The sequence below is a fragment of the Oncorhynchus nerka genome, linkage group LG12 (assembly GCF_034236695.1).
Source record: "Oncorhynchus nerka isolate Pitt River linkage group LG12, Oner_Uvic_2.0, whole genome shotgun sequence".
Classification (NCBI taxonomy): Eukaryota; Metazoa; Chordata; class Actinopteri; order Salmoniformes; family Salmonidae; genus Oncorhynchus; species Oncorhynchus nerka.
Genome location: NC_088407.1, coordinates 55,177,032 through 55,197,454, shown reverse-complemented (window position 1 = coordinate 55,197,454; position 20,423 = coordinate 55,177,032). Strand labels below are relative to the sequence as shown.

The 20,423-nt window shown below is 42.5% G+C and overlaps 1 protein-coding gene across 2 annotated transcripts in view; it reads right to left on the bottom strand.

Moving 5' to 3' along the window:
- Positions 1-1,933: 1,933 nt before the first annotated feature.
- LOC115138385 (rho guanine nucleotide exchange factor 10-like) overlaps positions 1,934-20,423 on the bottom strand; it is a 94,050-nt gene continuing 75,560 nt past the window's right edge. For both annotated transcript variants that reach the window (XM_029675183.2, XM_029675187.2), the window contains 4 exons: positions 19,162-19,336; positions 5,383-5,505; positions 4,381-4,922; positions 1,934-4,248 (listed from right to left, as the gene is read on the bottom strand). In XM_029675183.2, coding sequence (XP_029531043.2) covers positions 4,408-4,922; positions 5,383-5,505; positions 19,162-19,336 — 813 coding nt within the window. In that variant the 3' untranslated portion in view covers positions 1,934-4,248; positions 4,381-4,407. The remainder of the gene's footprint in view (positions 4,249-4,380; positions 4,923-5,382; positions 5,506-19,161; positions 19,337-20,423) is intronic.

Sequence of the window (20,423 nt, the reverse complement as noted above, 5' to 3'; positions counted from 1 at the left end):
TGGTGTTTATACTTGCGTACTATTGTTTGTACAGATGAACGTGTTGCCTTCAGGTGTTTGGAAATTGCTTTCAAGGATGAACCAGACTTGTGGAGGTCTACAATCATTTTCCCTGAGGTCTTGGCTGATTTCTTTGGATTTTCCCATAATGTCAAGCAAAGAGGCACTGAGTTTGAAGGTAGGCCTTGAAATACATCCACAGGTACACCTCCAATTGACTCATGATGTCAATTAGCCTATCAGAAGCTTCTAAAGCATACCATAATTTTCTGGAATTTTCCAAACTGTTTAAAGGCACAGTCAACTTAGTGTATGTAAACTTCTGACCCACTGGAATTGTGATAAATGTAATAATCTCTCTGTAAACAATTGTTGGAAAAATGTGTGTCATGCACAAGGTAGATGTCCTAACCGACTTGCCAAAACTATAGTTTGTTAACAAGAAATTTGTAGAGTGGTTGAAAAACAAGTTTTAATGACTCCAACCTAAATGTATGTAGGCTTGCCAGAACAGGGGTTGAATACTTATTGACTCAAGACATTTCCACTTTTCATTTTTTATTAAGTTGTAAAGATTTCTAAAAACATAATTCCTCTGACATTGAGGGTATTGTGTGTGGGCCAGTGACATCTCAATTTAACCTATAAATGCAGGCTGTAACACAACGAAATGTGGAAAACGTAAAAGGGTGTGAATACTTTCTGAAGGCACTGTAAATAAGCCTCCCTCTCCTTCAGTCCAGTCTCGCAAATTATTACAAAATGATATATATATATATATATATACACATACATACATACATACATACACACACATGAATACAACCCAAATGGAAACGCAAAAAAACTAAGCGCAAACAAGTGCTTCCCTTAAATTTGTGAGAATAAAAAATAAAAAAAGGTTAAGAACCAGCAAAACAACCACCATCTTCACGGAGTTAAAATAGCATAACATGTCAGTGTGTCTCATATCAGTATCCCAGTTATAGACGGAGACAGTTTTATCCAGCACCCTTATCTTCCCATTCTCTGGAGGTTGCATAGCGTAACCACTGGCCTTTTACATATAAAAATAGCTGAGCCACTCTGTGCCAACACAAGGGCACCAGAGTACAATCAGCACCACGGATTACACTGCAGCATTCCTGCCTGGGACAGATGAACACAGAGAAAAGGCAAGCCATAGCCACAACAAATCTTCCATGTTCAGAATATAATGCACGATTGTCCCGCAGTATTATCTTGAGGAGCAGACATGCCACACAACACACATCCACACGCTGTGAGGAGAGAAATCACACTCAGCCATGCTGTCAAAGACCATTGACAGTTCTCCATGGAAACCATGCAGGATCCGAGAAAACAAAAACCGTGTGCTTGTGAGTCAAGGCCATCTCCCAGTGTGATGAATGACAACAGTCAGACAGGGCACGAGCCTGGGATTGCTCTGTGGTGATGGGGCCCTGTTTAGTGCGCAATTATGTGACATAGCATGATTTTATCCTGTATGATATCAAGAAATGAGAATACCACCAAAAATTAAAGCAATGGTCTGAGGATGGTCCTTGGCCTTTTGACAGAAAAAGAAAAAAGGGGACAGTTTGATGAATTTTTTTTTTTAAATAAAAGGTTCAAATCCAGGCACGCCACAATTGTCCAAGACAATTGATACAGTATTTGTTTGATACAGTATTTGTTATTGAGGTGCTGCTGGTCTGTATACCTTCACTGGTTAATAAATACTGTCTGTAGCCTACTTAAATCACTGTGGTTGAACTTTACCCTAAAAGACAGAATAGTCATCAGGACATTAGCTAAATGAGACATCCTGTGGGATATGTTTGGGTTCATGATACAGCACAGATGACAGAAAACTATTACTGGAATAATATGGCATAAGGGTAATCATTTGGATAAGGCAGGGACACTGAACTTCAAGTTCTAGAATATATTTGCGTTAACACAGATAATACAGTAATACATTTCAACATGATTGTGTAACACTATGTGGGCGGCATGAAACAAATTAGATCCTGACCAGCTGAGAGAATGAGAGTACATGTTGAAATACTCAGGAACTGCATCACCCACAGTTCTTAATACACTCCGGGCAAAAGATCGTCCTTACATGAATTGATAGCAGCACTTTATCCAGAAGGTTAGGTTAACAAAGCTTTAGTCTCTTTTTTTCATTTCTAAATGTAATCCATTACAGTTCCTAGTTACACGTTCAAAACTGCAATCTGTAACGTAACATTTGGATTAGCCAAACTCCGTAACATAACCTGATTACTTTGTTGCTTTTGGATTACTTTCCCCTTAAAGGAAAACTCCACCCAAAAACCGCATTATATGGGGATGATTTCTGTATTTTGAAAGTTACATATTTTGAAAACTTGATTGCTGACAAGCAAAACATTTTGGGATTATGTCAACAATGGAATAATGAAACAAGTACCAATAGATTGCTTTTGGGTGGAATTTTCCTTTAAGAGGCATTATAAGAAGACAAAAGGATCCATCAAACGCATTTGGTGTGTCATCATAGTGGTCTCTGACTCGCTCAGGTGGAACAAGCTTAAACATGCGCCTTTTTCAAATGCTGAATTGCATGTCATTGAGAAAACAGAAAGGTGTCAATGTATTCTTCCACAAATGTCCTTTTAATTTAAAAGTAATCTACTTTTTCAAAAGAAGTTGTAATCTGAGGCTTTTTTTGTAATCAGATTACATGTAATCAGTTACTGCCCATCCTTGTATACCATTTCCTTGCAGTCTTTCTCCTTCATTTCTCAAAATACAAACCATATAAGTTTTTTGTTTGGAGTTGCTTTGATTGTATGGTATAGTTAGTACCTGTGTTCTTCTGAAGGTCTAAACTAGTGCATTCACAACATGTAGTTATGCAAACAATACAGAAAGACCCTTGATGTTCAGTGTGGAGAGGTGAATTTAGAGATTGGCATTGAACCAAACACCCAAGGCTATACATACTGGCAGCATATGTGAACTAGTGCACCTCCCAGTATTTCCTTTTTGTTGATATAAGGTGAGCAAACTGAGCATGCATACATTAAAACTAGATTAATACAAACCTAGACACAGTATGTAAAGAAAATATCCATAAAACTGTTGAATAAAACATTGTTTATAGATTTGTTAATATACGCAACAGAAGTACATACAAAATGTGACAAAAGTATAAAGCTTTTTATCATTTACATTTTTTTTTTTTTTAATACCCTTTAGTGACAACACATTTATTTGGGCAAGTAACAACCCCTACTTCTTTTCATCTGGTAACAGTTAACGACTCTCCCTCCATTTAGGATCTACAGGAAACCTGGCCAGCCAGGAAGTCCCATCATACCTTTCAGAAACACTCACCCTCCATAGCCCCCTGATGGCAACTACAAGGAAACGTTCAGCTTTAGTGTTCCAGTGAAATAAGGACACCATTGCAAAGGACCTCTCCCTGACCCAATAACAAACAAGTAAGCATATCTAGAAACAGACCCAATTCATAGAACATAGACTGGCGCAATGAGATGATCATAATATCAGGGCCTTGGCCCCACAGAATATGTCTTTACCTAACAGTGGAAGTGTCAGGCTAGACATTGTTCAAAGCCACAGAGATGAAGTCAACTTGTCTCTCAACTTCGGTCCACATAGGAAACTGGTCATTTCTGATGTCTACGTGTCCATTTTCATACTGCACCCGTATCTGCCCAGATGTATTATTGTGCCATTGACACTGATGATCTGGCCCAACGTCTCAGTAACATAGAATATATTAGCCATGTTATAACAACTGAAGACAAGTAACATTTCATCGGTCATCTATGAAAATGACATCGTAAGAATGACATTAAGGCCATTTCAGTGGTTTTTCTCCATATCCATGTTCTCTTCACTGGATTCATCTTCCACCATGGTGTTAACGGTTCAGGTATTGGATGCTGTAAGCAAAGTCAGGTGCCAGGAAAAAGTGGTTATAGTGTATTGATCCCTTGGCATTGACCCCATGGGAATGTCTCACGTGTACATAAGGCTATAGGTTTTTGGGTGGGAGACACCATAAGAAACTCTTCAAACTGTTTATGGAATGCCCTCTGAAGTATTTTTCATTCTAAGACACATGGTTGAGTTGACTGAGCCCAAAGTCCAGACAACTATGGCAATGGACATCCTTTGGAGTTGTGTCACTGACTTCAAATAGGAACTGCAGCACCCTCAGTCTTCACCCTGAAGAGAAAGAGACAAAAAGAGCATGAGGAGGAGTATGGGGAGACTTGAAAGGATGATTACTATTGACTTATGAGTGGTTATTAAACCATTAACACTAGTGACTACTGCAGTGACTATGGTCCCACTCACCTTGCTGCACTGTGGTAGTTTAGTCTCTTACATGTTGAGAAGAGGGATCTGCCACACCATAATGGTGGACACAGTCTCCTCCTGGCGGGACTGTTTGCTCTTCCTGTTGACCCTGCGGTGACCCAGCCCCCCCGACACCACAAGCAGAGAGCTGACGTCCACCTTCTTGACCCTCCTGCCCCTCTGGTGATTGGCTGGGTCATTGACCAGGTCATAGATGGCCCCGTCCTCAGGCCCGTGCTCCAGAGAGCCCTGTGACAGAGCCAGGGAGCCACAGGAGGAGGACAGGGAGTCATGGAGGGCCATGGAGGAGCAGCCTGCCTCCCCCAGCCACACTCCCCGGCCCTGAGTAGCAGCAGGACTGGGTGTGGAGCCTGGGGGTGGAGGTGGGGAGGCCTCCCCGTCCTGGGTGTCCCCTGGCTGGCTGGGTGGGCTGCTGCCTGGGCTGTCTGAGTTGCCTGAGGGCCGGTTGCACACGGCGGCTGCCATGGTGAGGAACTTCACTGGGCCGTGGTGGGCATGGAAAGATACCATGCCCCGTCCTACGACATCCAAATATCCAGACACACATTACTCCATACACACATACAAATGCACTAATCAACAGCTAACGTTACTGGATAATACTGGTAATAACTACATATGTTTGAAATTGCCTGCTTTTGGCAGAAGCCTCCAGAGACTAAGAATTCTGTAGACCGGAGGCACACGGAAATTGGCTTTGAGTCATTATATCAATTAAGAGACAGTATCATTGTGAGAAAGGCTACACCAAACTAACCAGGCAGGGCTGGGACCTGAAGGATAATGACTGAGGCCCATTAATCCATGTTGTGCTCCATTTACAATGACATACTATTGGCTATCAAAGTCCTTAAAGCACCCTTCCCAAATCCCCTCTTTAACCCCAAAACTATGACACCAAATGGATGGATTGCCATAGAAATCCTCATTGGGATGTTTTGATAATCTGGAATAATCTTCAGATGAAGATGTACCCACCTGTGACCTTAGGGATGCCCTGTAGTCTAGGGACAGAGAGGGCCACTGTCACCCCCAGGTTGGTCCCCACCAGCAGCAGACCATGACATACCAGCAGACTGCTCACAGAGACCCTCTGGTTTCCTATGGCCAGAAAATACACATTGTCATAACCTGAATCTGCAGAATATTAATTACATTCTGGAAGAAGTTGCAGAGAGAAGTAATCCAGTGGGCTGTAGTATTGCACAAAATGTTCTGACCACATGGTTTTGTCAACTTATGAGGAAAAAAAAGTTGAAAAAAAAGTTGATATTTAAATAGGTAATAGTTGACCTTCAAGAACGATTTCTGGAGTCAAGCCGTTTGACCTCACACCATAACACTGTAGGAGATTCAGAAGTAGAATCGTGTCTCAAATTAAAAAGAACACTCGATTGGCCACTTCCTGTGAGCTGTGGTAGAGTACAGTTGTAAAGAGGGAGGTATTTCTGCTCTGTGTGTGGGGAGGTTACTAGGGCAATACCGCTTAACAGCCAATGGTCTCCCGGGCAACCGAAAGACAAGCAGGAATAAAAAATGAAACCAATTAAACTCCTCACTATTCGATTATAGTCCGCTTTGAGTCACACAAACAAAACAAAAAAGTATAAGAGAATGAGTGAACCGTAACGTGGTAATTAAACAAGCAACTGTGGTTCTATTCAGAAAGCCTGGAGCACGCTGGGACAGAAAGGACTACGTACGTGTGTCCTGTCCTCCCCCTCAGTCACAAATCAATTCAGTATGAAATGTCACTTTGTACTGTAAACACAGTAATTGTTAAGCTAAATGCACCTTCAGAGGACAGTGATAAATTGTGTCTTCTGATGAACAATGTTTAGTGACTTATTATGTGGAACTTGGCACTCATTTACATATTAACTTTACCATGGGAACAAGCTAGTCACTCTACAAAGAGTGAACAGACAAATGTGCAAAAGCATTTTGACAAAACACTCAATACGGACAGCTATAACTCTGTTTGAGAGAGCCTGTCAAGGCTCCAGTTGTGAGTGGCACTACCCATTATACATTGCAGCTCGAGTCACCTCCCTCCCATAAACCCCCCCAGGGTCTTGGCCAAATCATCCGCTGATCCATCTGCCCGACACCCAGAGTTCACCCCTCTGAAGAACATCAGTCCTGAGTCTACAGTACCAGCCGGTCAGTCAGTCAGCCACTAAACTACACACCCAGCACAGAAAAACCCATCTCTGCACATGTGCTTACAATGAGGGTCCACAGTTACCAGAAATGCACACACACACACACACACACACAGGGGTGCATTTCTTGACTTCCTCCTTTCATAATATTTGAAGTTCCCCACCCATAGCCCAAACCAAAATAAACCGGGACCAGCATCAACACAGCCCGGGCCTGTTCCTGATCCCACACCAGACGTCTACTTTGATCTGCACTTATCCCCCACAACTAGCACGCTGGATTACAGTAGGGGGTGCAGATAGAAAACATTAAGCCTATAGTCCACATTGATATTCCACTAGCAAGGCAGGGTGTGCAGATAGAAAACATTAAGCCCATAGTACAGCCGTGGCCAAAAGTTGAGAATGACACAAATATTAGTTTCCAAAGTTTTCTGGTTCAGTGTCTTTAGATATTTTTGTCAGATGTTACTATGGAATACTGAAGTATAATTACAAGCATTTCATAAGTGTCAAAGGCTTTTTATTGACAATTACATGAAGTTGACACGGAGTCAATATTTGCAGTGTTGACCCTTCTTTTTCAAGACCTCTGCAATCCGCCCTGGCATGCTGTCAATTAACTTCTGGGCCACATGGCAGACCATTCTTGCATAATCAATGCTTGGAGTTTGTCAGCATTTGTGGGTTTTTGTTTGCCCACTCACCTCTTGAAGATTGACCACAAGTTCTCAATGGGAATAAGGTCTGGGGAGTCCATGACCAGGAAACTCCCCAGACCTTATTCCAATTGAGAATTTGTGGTCAATCCTCAAGAGGTGGGCTGCCAACAATATCAATGTTTTGTTCCCAGAGCCACTTAAGTTATCATTTTTGCCTTATGGCAAGGTGCTCCATCATGCTGGAAAAGGCATTGTTCGTCACCAAACTGTTCCTGGATGGTTGAGACAAGTTGCTCTTGGAGGATGTGTTGGTACCATTCTTTATTCATGGCTGTGTTCTTAGGCAAAATTGTGAGTGAGCCCACTCCCTTAGCTGAGAAGCAACCCCACACATGAATGGCCTCAGGATGCTTTACTGTTGGCATGACACAGGACTGATGGTAGTGCTCACCTTGTCTTCTCCGGAAAATATTTTTTCCAGATGCCCCAAACAATAGGAAATGGGAGTCAGAGAAAATGATTTTGCCCCAGTCCTCAGCAGTCCAATCCCTGTACCTTTTGCAGAATATCAGTCTGTCCCTGATGTTTTTTCCTGGAGAGAAGTGGCTTCTTTGCTGCCCTTCTTGACACCAGGCCATCCTCCAAAGGTCTTCGCCTCACTGTGCATGCAGATGCACTCACCCCTACCTGCTGCCATTCCTGAGCAAGCTCTGTACTGGTGGTGCCCCTGCAGCCAAATCAACTTTAGGAGACGGTCCTGGCGCTTGCTGGATTTTCTTCGGCGCTCTGAAGCCTTTTTCACAACAATTGAACTGCTCTCCTTGAAGTTCTTGATGATTCGATAAATGGATGATTTCAGTGAAATCTTACTGGCAGCAATATCCTTGCCTGTGAAGCCATTTTTGTGCAAAGCAATGATGACGGCACGTGTTTCCTTGCAGGTAACCATGGTTGACAAAGGAAGAACAATGATTCCAAGCACTAGCCTCCTTTTGAAGCTTCCAGTCTGTTATTCAAACTCAATCAGCATGACAGCGTGATCTCCAGCCTTGTCGTCATCAACACTCACACCTGTGTGAACGAGAGAATCACTGACATGATGTCAGCTGGTCCTTTTGTGGCAGGGCTGAAATGCACTGAATTTTTTTGGGGGGGATTCAGTTCATTTGCATGGCAGAGGGGCTTTGATCAGATGAATTGCAATTAATTACACTCTTCATAACATTCTGGAGTATATGCAAATTGCCATCATACAAACTGAGGCAGCAGACAAAATTAATATTTGTGTCATTCTCAAAACTTTTGGCCACGACTGTACAGTACACTAGCAGGGGGGTAGGGCTGTGGCGGTCATGACATTTTGCCAGCCGGTGTTTGTCAAGCAAATAACTGGTCGGCCTCCTGGTAATTGACCGGTATTTTACATAAACACATTTGCATCTGCTGGCTTCCACACATAGCCCACAATCCACTGATGTCGACCTTTGGAACATCTTCTAAAAACTCAAATAAATCCATGTAATATAGCCTACACCATCACAATAAATCCATTATATATTTTAGACAGGTCTAAAGAAACATGAAGAAAATGTTGTCTATTTCAGAATAACAGAATAGCATACTCTGAGTTGTCCTTATGTTAAGCCGTGCTCTGGCAATGCCATGTGGGCAACACTAGTTCATTTAGCAGACAAGATTTGCATCATTGTATATTATTTTATAGTTTGAAAAATACAATTGAACATAACTGAATAAAATAGAAAGGATCTTTTCTACAAACGATTTCTGGAGGGAGTGCGCACATGCAGCTATTCTGTGTTGAGCGGTTAACCAGGAAACAGGCACTCCTATATGCTTAATTTAGAGTCATTTATACAACTTTAGTTGTTCTACAAAACATTGGGCTATATATGTTTGATGTTTAATATACACTAAGGCTAAATGATGCAACTAATGACAATTTCATAAATGTTGCATGAAAGGCATGAGCTCTGCTTTGTTTCTTGCGCAGGTTGTACACACTTCATCAGTCTCTCATTCAGAATTAGACAAACACTTGAGAATGCCTTGAATTTCCCAACGGCATCCCCCTAGTGTGGCCATAATGCCCCCTAAAAACATCCATGCCTTTTGTGGCCAGTGTGTCCCTGGGCTGAGTATATTCATTATAATTCCCCTTTCCCCACTGCATGTTCCGAAGCGCCTCTCACCCACATGGCTCTCTCAAAATATCTAAATTCTTATTAGCCAATGCCCGTCATGTGATGGGGTTCTTCTCACAGGCATCCATCCATTTCAGCTAAGAAGTAGGTTACAAATAAAGACAGACATATGGGACGCAACTGTGCGCATCCTTCATATTTTAACTGTCCACATGTACTTTTCATCAGCCAACAAGATGAGTAGGCCTAACGAACAGCAAAAGCACTAGCTTTATGATTATGTCAATCTACTATACCTCATAGTACAAAAGTTGACCTATTCTATTGATAAATAAATATTCCAAACATAGTCTGGGACAATTATCAGATGCGATAGATCTCAAATGAATTGGACCACTCACATCAAAGAACCTTTTAAAAGCAATAAGGCTGATGCAGCAGATAAGAACTTTTAGCTTAAAACGTTGATAAATGAATAGGCTATTTCTTCACATTATAAGCACAGCAACGTGCACATGGCAGTAAGTTCCAAAATGCAATCAATTAGCGGGAAAACACCTCAAAAGTTACCACAAATGCTATTATGCATGTAATGCTTTATTATAGAAGGTGCATTTTCAGGGTGAATATTCTCTTCCCCAACTTAAAACTCACACACCGCCTATGTATGCCAGTTAGGCTCGACATTAGTCGTAAGGCGTATTAATGTGCTTAATTTTGAAAGGTTATTTGGTCACTTTAGTTGTGATACAAACCTCATGGAAACATATAGGCCTATGGGGGGACGCTACTAATATTGCCTTTACATATACTAAATCATATGGGGGGAATTAGTTTTGATTTAGAATGGACCATTATCATGCACCCGTCTCAGAACAGGGGCAGCGGGAAAATACATCTCATCTAATGCACTTAAACAGAGAATGGAGGACACTTTCCCCCGTGGTTTATTTTCATGCCAGCCAGGTAGGCTATACTCCTGTTGTGAAGCAAAGCAATGTGCTTAATATTAAGAAAGTTGATGAATAAATATAGTAGACCTAGCCTATAGAAAGCTGATGAGATCCTCCTATTTTTAAAAGGCCAGTAGAAATGTTGCACAACATGAGCTAATGGGCTCTCGTGACGTGTTGGATTTGATTGGAGTACATTTGCATTGATGGCTAAGTGATTAGAGAGACAATGAGAGTGCTGAGGCAGTTAGCATGTTCGGTAGGCTACTGATGACCATCAGCATCAGAGCTTGGAAAAGCCTAATTACTTGTGACTTCCGGTGTGGCGGTAATATGGTCACCATAACAGCCCTAGTTGGGGGGTGGGTTAGATATTAAACACTGATCCCATCTCATTAGAGAAATGGTTCATATCAGGCCAAAATCTGGGACCAGCGACAGAGAGGCTACAACCCTACAATCTCTTCCTGTGTCCAGGCCGCTGGGTGACCATGCTGAGAGGTGAAAGACAGTCCCAGAGCTAGTGCGGTAATGAAGGGTCTGGAGGTGTTCCTGGCCTCAACATGTTTGTCCCCATTAATGTCCGCATGGCTGGGTATTTAGATCAAGCCCAAACAAAGCCAGTGATACAGAACCTCCTCTCCCGACAGACTTGTCTTTTTGGGAACATCAAATACACAATGAAGAAACAAACCATATATCGAGCGGGGTTTCTGGGAGATTTTGCCAAATCGAAATTGACCAAACCAAAACACTGTAAAGGGTTAAGGAAGGGCAGAGGAGGTATTGTAAAAGAATCACCAAAGCATGGGCATTTGAGCAATCATTGTGAAATTCAAATGAAAACAGCTATAACCTAATTACACTCAGAGACCACAGTTCTCTGAAATACCGGTTCTCTGGAATTCCTCAGTGCAATCAAAGGATTTACGAGGGATCGTTCCAACATGAGCGAGCATGAGAAGGACAACCCCACCTGGAGCACGGAGGACATTTAACACTCCATTCTATGTCAGCAACCGTGAAATCCTTCCAGATATTTGGTGACGTCACCCTCCCAACTAAAAACCCCTGTCTGAACCTGTGTTTCCTAAAACAAGCCAAACTGCAGGTCTGCAACTTCTCTAAACTGCTGAGAAACCTAGTTCACATAACACACATTGTCTTACCGCTCTCTGCTAGACTTCTGAAACCCTGTAAATACACAAATAGTGTGTAGTTAGTCTGTCTTGGTTCCTGTTGTTTGTTCACACAGTATGTATGGGTGCATCTGGAGTTCCATCCAGAGTCTGAAATAAAACACTCCAGTTCTACATCAACAAGCATCCATCACCCTTCACTCTCAACAGGTATTGATCGTCCGGTCCCCTACCACGCCCACCATGGCCCAGTGAAGTTCCAAATGGCTTGAATGACACTACGGTTTGAGTCAGCAGGCTCTGCAGATCCAATACGTTCTCAAGCCTAGTCAATCAATCTAGCAGCAGCTGCCAACAACTGAAGAATAAGTACCTGGGTGGAACATTGTGGAAAAGCTCAGAACAGGAGACAAATCCAGGCTTATAGGGGCATACAATTACTACTCCCTCCACGGAGAGAAATCTGAACTTGCCCTGACAAATCACATTCAGATGTTTAGCCAGTGCAGGCCGCCAGTTCAAACCATGGTTGAAGAGAACTGGCAAAGTGGTACAGTGGGAGTTGGCTCAGTTGGCTGTTCCACTTTAAGGAAGGAAAACAAACAGAGTCCCATGACAGAGAGATACTGTAGATAGGGCATTAACACAGTGCTGTTATCAGAGGAAGTCAGCTCTTTGGTGATACACACAGACCGTAAGAGACCCTGCTTGGCCTAGAGGAGGAAGTCTTTCAAGTCGCTGGTCTGAGGTCTCTCCTTCAAGAGAAACTCTGTGGTTGATGTCTCTTATTAGTTAATGGGACCAAGGAGTCTTATTAAATTATTCCAGACTGGCTTTATCATTCACATCTGTGTTGAAAACCCTTGCTCAACCTCAAGATTGGTGTTGGGCTGAGTTTCCCAGAAGGGTAGGTGTAGGGTAGGGTTAGTTACTGCTGTACTGAATGAAAGTGTACTCTTGCTTTTCCACAAACCACCACAAAGTGATCCCTAAGAGACCCTTAGGTTTATGCAAGCCTTGATTCGATTGCATAATCACATACTGGAGCACTATATGCAAGTAAACCATGCATGATGGGACATATGCCAAGATTTAACACAAGGTTTGCTGTGCAACTTGATGCCATGATATTGTCCCTTACTCTAATGCAATATATTACATTAAACTGGTTATCAAATATTATCTAACTCCCATATGGTGCACTTATTTGTGTCTAATCTCTCTTTGAAAGTAAATATTTTATAGGGTACACAAAACCTTAAGGTAATAATGGATGAGGCCAGTAAAATACTCAACTATGTACACACAGTCTAGGGCTTATAAACAATGGGCAGAACTCAGCTAACGATAGCACTGTTTATTATGCTTTAGACCGATATGTTACTGTAGGTTAGTCATTACTGGTGACACACACACACACACACACACACACACACACACACACACACACACACACACCGACTGATCCAGAGCCACAGCAGCTGTCACTATATAAAACACTCCACAGCAGAGTCAAATAGAGTTAAGAGTTAAAATAATGGAATTCAAACTTGAGCTCAAAAACAGTCGACTGGACGGCATCTTCAAAATACTTTACAACTTCAGAGGTGAGGAACTGTGGACAATAAACAGGAACCTCAAAACGCAGAGCAACCCTTATAATACGGCTGACGTTACTACAGTACAGCTGATGACAGAGGACCAGCAGCTGAAACTGACAATATACAGGATCAATCCCCAAAAACTCCAATCAAACCAACCGAGCTGTTGTAGCAATATTAAAGAGCAGCCACAGATAGGAGAGAAAGATTACGACTAGTCCCCTCTAGACTGATGTAGGACACAGAGCTCTGACAGCAGATTACTATTCACAACACAGCTGGCTCTGATTGAGATCCTCACTCTGGTCTGCTGCTCGTCTTTCTGACTGCCATCTGGCCGTCGCTAAGATGTCTGAGGCGAGCTTCACCAGCATAAAGGACAAATCAAACTTGTCATACTGAAACAACAAACGACGTATGATTTCGCCAAGTTACAGGACTCGGTAGCAATAAGTTTGTTACTATGGTAACAGCAACTGATGTAGCAACAGAGAAGGTAACTACATACACTATATATATTCAGTGGAGGTTGAAATTATTGACACCCCTGATAAAGATGAGCAATAATGACTGTATAAAATAAATAATTAAAAAGACAGCTATATTAATGCTCCAAAAAAAAAGTAAATTATATTATTTTATACTAATACAATTGATCAGGAGAGAGCGATTGTTTAAAAGTAATACTATTTTCTTCTTCTCAAAAAAGGTAGGGGTCAAAATGATTGACACCCCTAAAGATTGTAATAAAATAGTAAAACGTTTTGTATTCGGTCCCATATTCCTAGCACACAAGGACTACATCAAGCTTGTGACTGTACAAACGTGTTGGATGCAGTTGCAATTCATTTTGGTTGTGTTTCAGATCATTTTGTGCCCTATAGAAATAAATGGTAAATAATGTAGTGTCATTTTGGAGTCACTTTTATTGTAAATAAGAATAAAATATGTTCCTAAACACATCTACATTCATGTGGATGCTACCATGATTAAGGATAATCCTGAATAAATCCTGAATAATGATGAGTGAGAAAAGTCGCAGAGGGTCCAAACAAAGATCATATAATTTGACCCTGACCTTTGAGAAAAAAACTTACTTGTTAAACAAAACCTCTTTCTCTGAGCAATATTGTATTAGTATAAAACATACAATTTACACCCCCAAATCTAGCATAAAATATAGCTTGTATTTGAAATGTATTATATTCTTATTTACAGTTATTATTGAAAGAAGAGGGGGCAGAACCAATGTATATCGAGGTGCAACTAATGAAGGCCATTGTGGCCTGAAACATCTTTCTTTGAACTTTGAACTTAAATAAAACACATTGTTAATGGTGAGCGAGTGATACACTTTTCCTTTGCAGTTATTGTTGCTCATTTTTTATCAAGGGTGTCGATCACTTTGGTCCCCACTGTACATACATCATAGTGCTTGTATGGGATTATGACATACAATGTAATATTCATTCCGACTGTTTATTTTATTTATTTCACCTTTATTTAACCAGGTAAGCAAGTTGAGAACAAGTTCTCATTTACAATTGCGACCTGGCCAAGATAAAGCAAAGCAGTTCGACACATACAACGACACAGAGTTACACATGGAGTAAAACAAACATACAGTCAATAATACAGTAAAAAAAACAAAACAAAAAAAAACAAGTCTATATACAATGTGAGCAAATTAGGTGAGAAGGGAGGTAAAGGCAAAAAAGGCCATGGTGGCAAAGTAAATACAATATAGCAAGTAAAACACTGGAATGGTAGTATTGCAATGGAAGAATGTGCAAAGTAGAAATAAAAATAATGGGGTGCAAAGGAGCAAAATAAATAAATAAATTAAATACAGTTGGGAAAGAGGTAGTTGTTTGGGCTAAATTATAGGTGGGCTATGTACAGGTGCAGTAATCTGTAAGATGCTCTGACAGTTGGTGCTTAAAGCTAGTGAGGAGATAAGTGTTTCCAATTTAAGAGATTTTTGTAGTTCGTTCCAGTCATTGGCAGCAGAGAACTGGAAGGAGGCGGCCAAAGAAAGAATTGGTTTTGGGGGTGACTAGAGAGATATACCTGCTGGAGCGTGTGCTACAGGTGGGAGATGCTATGGTGACCAGCGAGCTGAGATAATGTGGGACTTTACCTAGCAGGGTCTTGTAGATGACATGGAGCCAGTGGGTTTGGCGACGAGTATGAAGCGAGGGCCAGCCAACGAGAGCGTACAGGTCGCAATGGTGGGTAGTATATGGGGCTTTGGTGACAAAACGGATAGCACTGTGATAGACTGCATCCAATTTGTTGAGTAGGGTATTGGAGGCTATTTTGTAAATGACATCGCCAAAGTCGAGGATTGGTAGGATGGTCAATTTTACAAGGGTATGTTTGGCAGCATGAGTGAAGGATGCTTTGTTGCGAAATAGGAAGCCAATTCTAGATTTAACTTTGGATTGGAGATGTTTGATATGGGTCTGGAAGGAGAGTTTACAGTCTAACCAGACACCTAAGTATTTGTAGTTGTCCACGTATTCTAAGTCAGAGCCGTCCAGAGTAGTGATGTTGGACAGGCGGGTAGGTGCAGGTAGCGATCGGTTGAAGAGCATGCATTTAGTTTTACTTGTATTTAAGAGCAATTGGAGGCCACGGAAGGAGAGTTGTATGGCATTGAAGCTTGCCTGGAGGGTTGTTAACACAGTGTCCAAAGAAGGGCCGGAAGTATACAGAATGGTGTCGTCTGCGTAGAGGTGGATCAGAGACTCACCAGCAGCAAGAGCGACCTCATTGATGTATACAGAGAAGAGAGTCGGTCCAAGAATTGAACCCTGTGGCACCCCCATAGAGACTGCCAGAGGTCCGGACAGCAGACCCTCCGATTTGACACACTGAACTCTATCAGAGAAGTAGTTGGTGAACCAGGCGAGGCAATCATTTGAGAAACGAAGGCTGTCGAGTCTGCCGATGAGGATGTGGTGGTTGACAGAGTCGAAAGCCTTGGCCAGATCAATGAATACGGCTGCACAGTAATGTTTCTTATCGATGGCGGTTAAGATATCGTTTAGGACCTTGAGCGTGGCTGAGGTGCACCCATGACCAGCTCTGAAACCAGATTGCATAGCAGAGAAGGTATGGTGAGATTCGAAATGGTGGGTAATCTGTTTGTTGACTTGGCTTTCGAAGACCTTAGAAAGGCATGGTAGGATAGATATAGGTCTGTAGCAGTTTGGGTCAGAGTGTCCCCCCTTTGAAGAGGGGATGACCGCAGCTCTTTCCAATCTTTGGGAATCTCAGATGACACGAAAGAGAGGTTGAACAGGCTAGTAATAGGGGTGGCAACAATTTCGGCAGATAATTTTAGAAAGAAAGGGTCCAGATTGTCTAGCCCGGCTGATTTGTAGGGGTCCAGATTTTCAGCTCTTTCAGAACTTCAGCTGAATGGATTTGGGAGAAGGAGAAATGGGGAAGGCTTGGGCGAGTTGCTGTTGGGGTGCAGTGCTGTTGACCGGGGTAGGAGTTGCCAGGTGGAAAGCATGGCCAGCCGTAGAAAAATGCTTATTGAAATTCTCAATTATGGTGGATTTATCAGTGGTGACAGTGTTTCCTATCTTCAGTGCAGTGGGCAGCTGGGAGGAGGTGTTCTTATTCTCCATGGACTTTACAGTGTCCCAGAACCTTTTTGAGTTAGTGTTGCAGGAAGCAAATTTCTGCTTGAAAAAGCTAGCCTTGGCTTTTCTAACTGCCTGTGTATAACGGTTTCTAGCTTCCCTGAACAGCTGCATATCACGGGGGCTGTTCGATGCTAATGCAGAACGCCATAGGATGTTTTGTGTTGGTTAAGGGCAGTCAGGTCTGGGGAGAACCAAGGGCTATATCTGTTCCTGGTTCTAATTTTCTTGAATGGGGCATGTTTATTTAACATTGTTAGGAAGGCATTTTAAAAAATATCCAGGCATCCTCTACTGACGGGATGAGATCAATATCCTTCCAGGACACCCCGGCCAGGTCGATTAGAAAGGCCTGCTCGCTGAAGTGTTTCAGGGAGCGTTTTACAGTGATGAGTGGAGGTCGTTTGACCGCTGACCCATTACGGATGCAGGCAATGAGGCAGTGATCGCTGAGATCTTGGTTGAAGACAGCAGAGGTGTATTTAGAGGGGAAGTTGGTTAGGATGATATCTATGAGGGTGCCCGTGTTTAAGGCTTTGGGGGGGTAACTGGTAGGTTCATTGATAATTTGTGTGAGATTGAGGGCATCAAGTTTAGATTGTAGGATGGCTGGGGTGTTAAGCATGTTCCAGTTTAGGTCGCCTAGCAGCACGAGCTCTGTACATAGAGTACATAGAGTACATAGAGAGACTGTACATAGAGTACATACTGTTATTATAGTATGTTGACTGTAGGCAACTCCTGTTGGCTGTCCCCCCCCCCCCCCCCCCCCCCCAGAAGCTTGAGCTAAATCCAATTCTGGATCCAAAGGGTATTAACCAAACTCAGCCCCAGCGCTGGGGAAATAACACAGATTACTGTGTACTGGGAACCTTTATCCAACCCAGAGCGGCTTTACACAGTCCGACTGGTCTGTACTCGCCATTCATGACTAAACAGTCTTGCAAAATGTTCCACAAACTGAGCTAACTTGATCTATGACTATCCTACCCCTCTCTGTGTGACCGGATACGAAGACAACTCTACCTACTGATAAGCATGTAGTCTGGCCTACATCTGTAACAGCTTTGAATTAGTTGTAAACTTACACATTTTTAAGGCCCACTGCAGTCAAAATGATGTTTTCCTGTGTTTTATATCATATTGTACAACAGTTGATGAAACTAACATTGTAAAAGTGTTACTTCCTGGTAGTTGCTGGTTGAAAATACAATCTACACAGGACCTTCTAATCAGCAGGTTTGCAAGGACAGGAGTTTTGGCTTTCCATGGTGACATCAACATGCAGTAAATTGGTTAATAAACCAATAACTAAGAGAGTTCCAAAACACTCTGCCAATAACAGCTAGTCTTCAATTTTCCCCTCTCCACCCCAACCACTCCCAGACAGTCCTCTTCTCAAGCAAGATTTTTGCAAGATTGGGGCTTGAAACTTGTATGCTACCCTCACCCACACCCCAAACAAAACCTAGTAGAGAATGGGATGATGTTGAGTAAAGGAATGTTTGATGGTTCAATAAAGGACCAGAATGAGAGGTTCAGGTTTTTTGTCTACCCCAGGACTCTTTGAAGAGGGCCGAAACAACCAACCTGTCACAACACAACCGCAGAGGACACACCTGACTGTGATGTCATCTAATTACAGACAGGCACTGTGTGAGGCAGCCCTTTGAAACTGCATTTATCATGACAAAGACCCGCACCATCGGATAAAAGTGGAGGGTATATTTGGGGGAAAAAAAACACCAAGTACACGACGACCTGACGACTGACTGTCAAAAGCGATCCACTTCTACTTTGAGAGGACTACTCTGCTCTGTTCTTGCTGATAAATAAACAGTTAATTCCCAGGATCCAGTCACTGAGTGACTTGGTTTAGAGGACACACAGAGAGAACAAAGACATGGGTGTTGGTGGTTTGTGCAAACAGAGTTGATAAGACCACAGCATTACCCATAAATCACAGTACTGCAGGCTGAGGGTTGGCACAGCAATGTAACTGTATACTGACATCCTAAAGGTAAGGTTCACCTTTGAGTGTGTGGTTAAGCTGTGGAGAGGGGCTTTGCTATGTGGAAAGTATGTTCTACCGCACAAGAGGTTGGTGGCACCTTAATTGGGGAGGACAGGCTCATTGTAATGGCTGGAACGCAATGAACGGAATGGAATTGAGCTCAAATACATGGTTTCTATGTGTTTGATACCATTCCATTCACGCCATTCCAGCGATTATTATAAGCTGTCCTCCACTCAGCAGCCTCCTGTGTTCTACTGTACTAGAGAAAAGGAGTTTGCAGGACCTATACTATACTAGAGTGTCTTGTATCAGCAGCAAAGATGTTCATACCATGTGTTGAATACCATGCTAGAAAGAGCTGTTGTGGCATTCAAGTGAAAATTGTGACAACGATATCATTACCAGCCAGTATGTTGTGTACAGGCGTAGCTACGTTGATGTCCTGTAGAGGCTCCAGGGTCTCCGTGTGGAACAGTCTGAGGGTGGACCCAGAGCTGAAGGCTATCCAGATACCCACCCCAGCCACTACCATGTGGGATACAACCATGCCTTCCTCCTGGTGGGCCTCCAACTGCCTCTGACGGGGAGAGAGGAAAAAAGGATATTATACTGCACAGCCCAATGGCTCAGTTCTTCAAATGCGTTGTCTGTTTTTAGAGTAGTGGGAGAAAACCCTACTAACTTAGCCACCAATCAGGAAGAATCATGTCTCTTCAACAATCTCACACAGGAAATGCCTTTTACATGGTTGTATTTAGCATGCCAGTATATCTACACATCACCGAGTCACTGAGGAGTAGTCTTCATGTACAATACAGCTGTCCAAGTGATTTCAGAGGGTGGAGACAGACAGATCATCTGCACTGTACCGTCTACGCTGTGACAACACACTGACACACTGACAGTAAGCCTGCTAAGATGCTGAGCCTTATCCACATCCTAGTAATGGTACACAGCGGCGATAATATTACTGTTACTGACTGTTATGGCTAGGGATTATTTGGAGAAACCATACATAAATAATACAAGATCGACTACGTTACTCCAATTGACATAATAGTAAACATTAGAGAGGTAGTAATTGTGTTTTGACTTGCATGATTGCTGTAGGTAGTGCTGAGCACAATAGCGACATCAGCTTTACTCGAAATATGAGCTATGAGGAAAGTCCTGTCTGCTTCTCATAGATCCACAATTTGATATAAACTTGCCTGGATTTTATTTCCCTAATTACAAAGCCAAATATGACTGAGGGCATTTCAGCTTACCCAATATGGACTACTCTGTGCCTCAGTTCTACTGCTATCAGTCAGAAAGAATATCAATTGTGGATTTAGTTGTTTTTAAGTAATTTCCCTGCGATTTTCTCAGCCTAGTACCTGGGAGGCACTACTGTAAAGCCATCAGCTGAGTGGCATGGAATCTCCCTCATCCCTGTTAACGAAGGGAAACTCTACTTGGCCAAGGACAGTCTCACAGGCCTCGCAGCAGGGTTCCAGTATTAACAAGATCAGGTATTGTGTCACTGAACCTACATACATTTGAACCTCCCAGATGACCCCTCTATCATCCTCCTCCTCCTCTCCCCCCCTCTACCAGTCTCTCTCCTCCCTCTTCACCACAGTCTCTCCCACTCGTTCCTTTTTGCCTGCCGCTCTACCTCC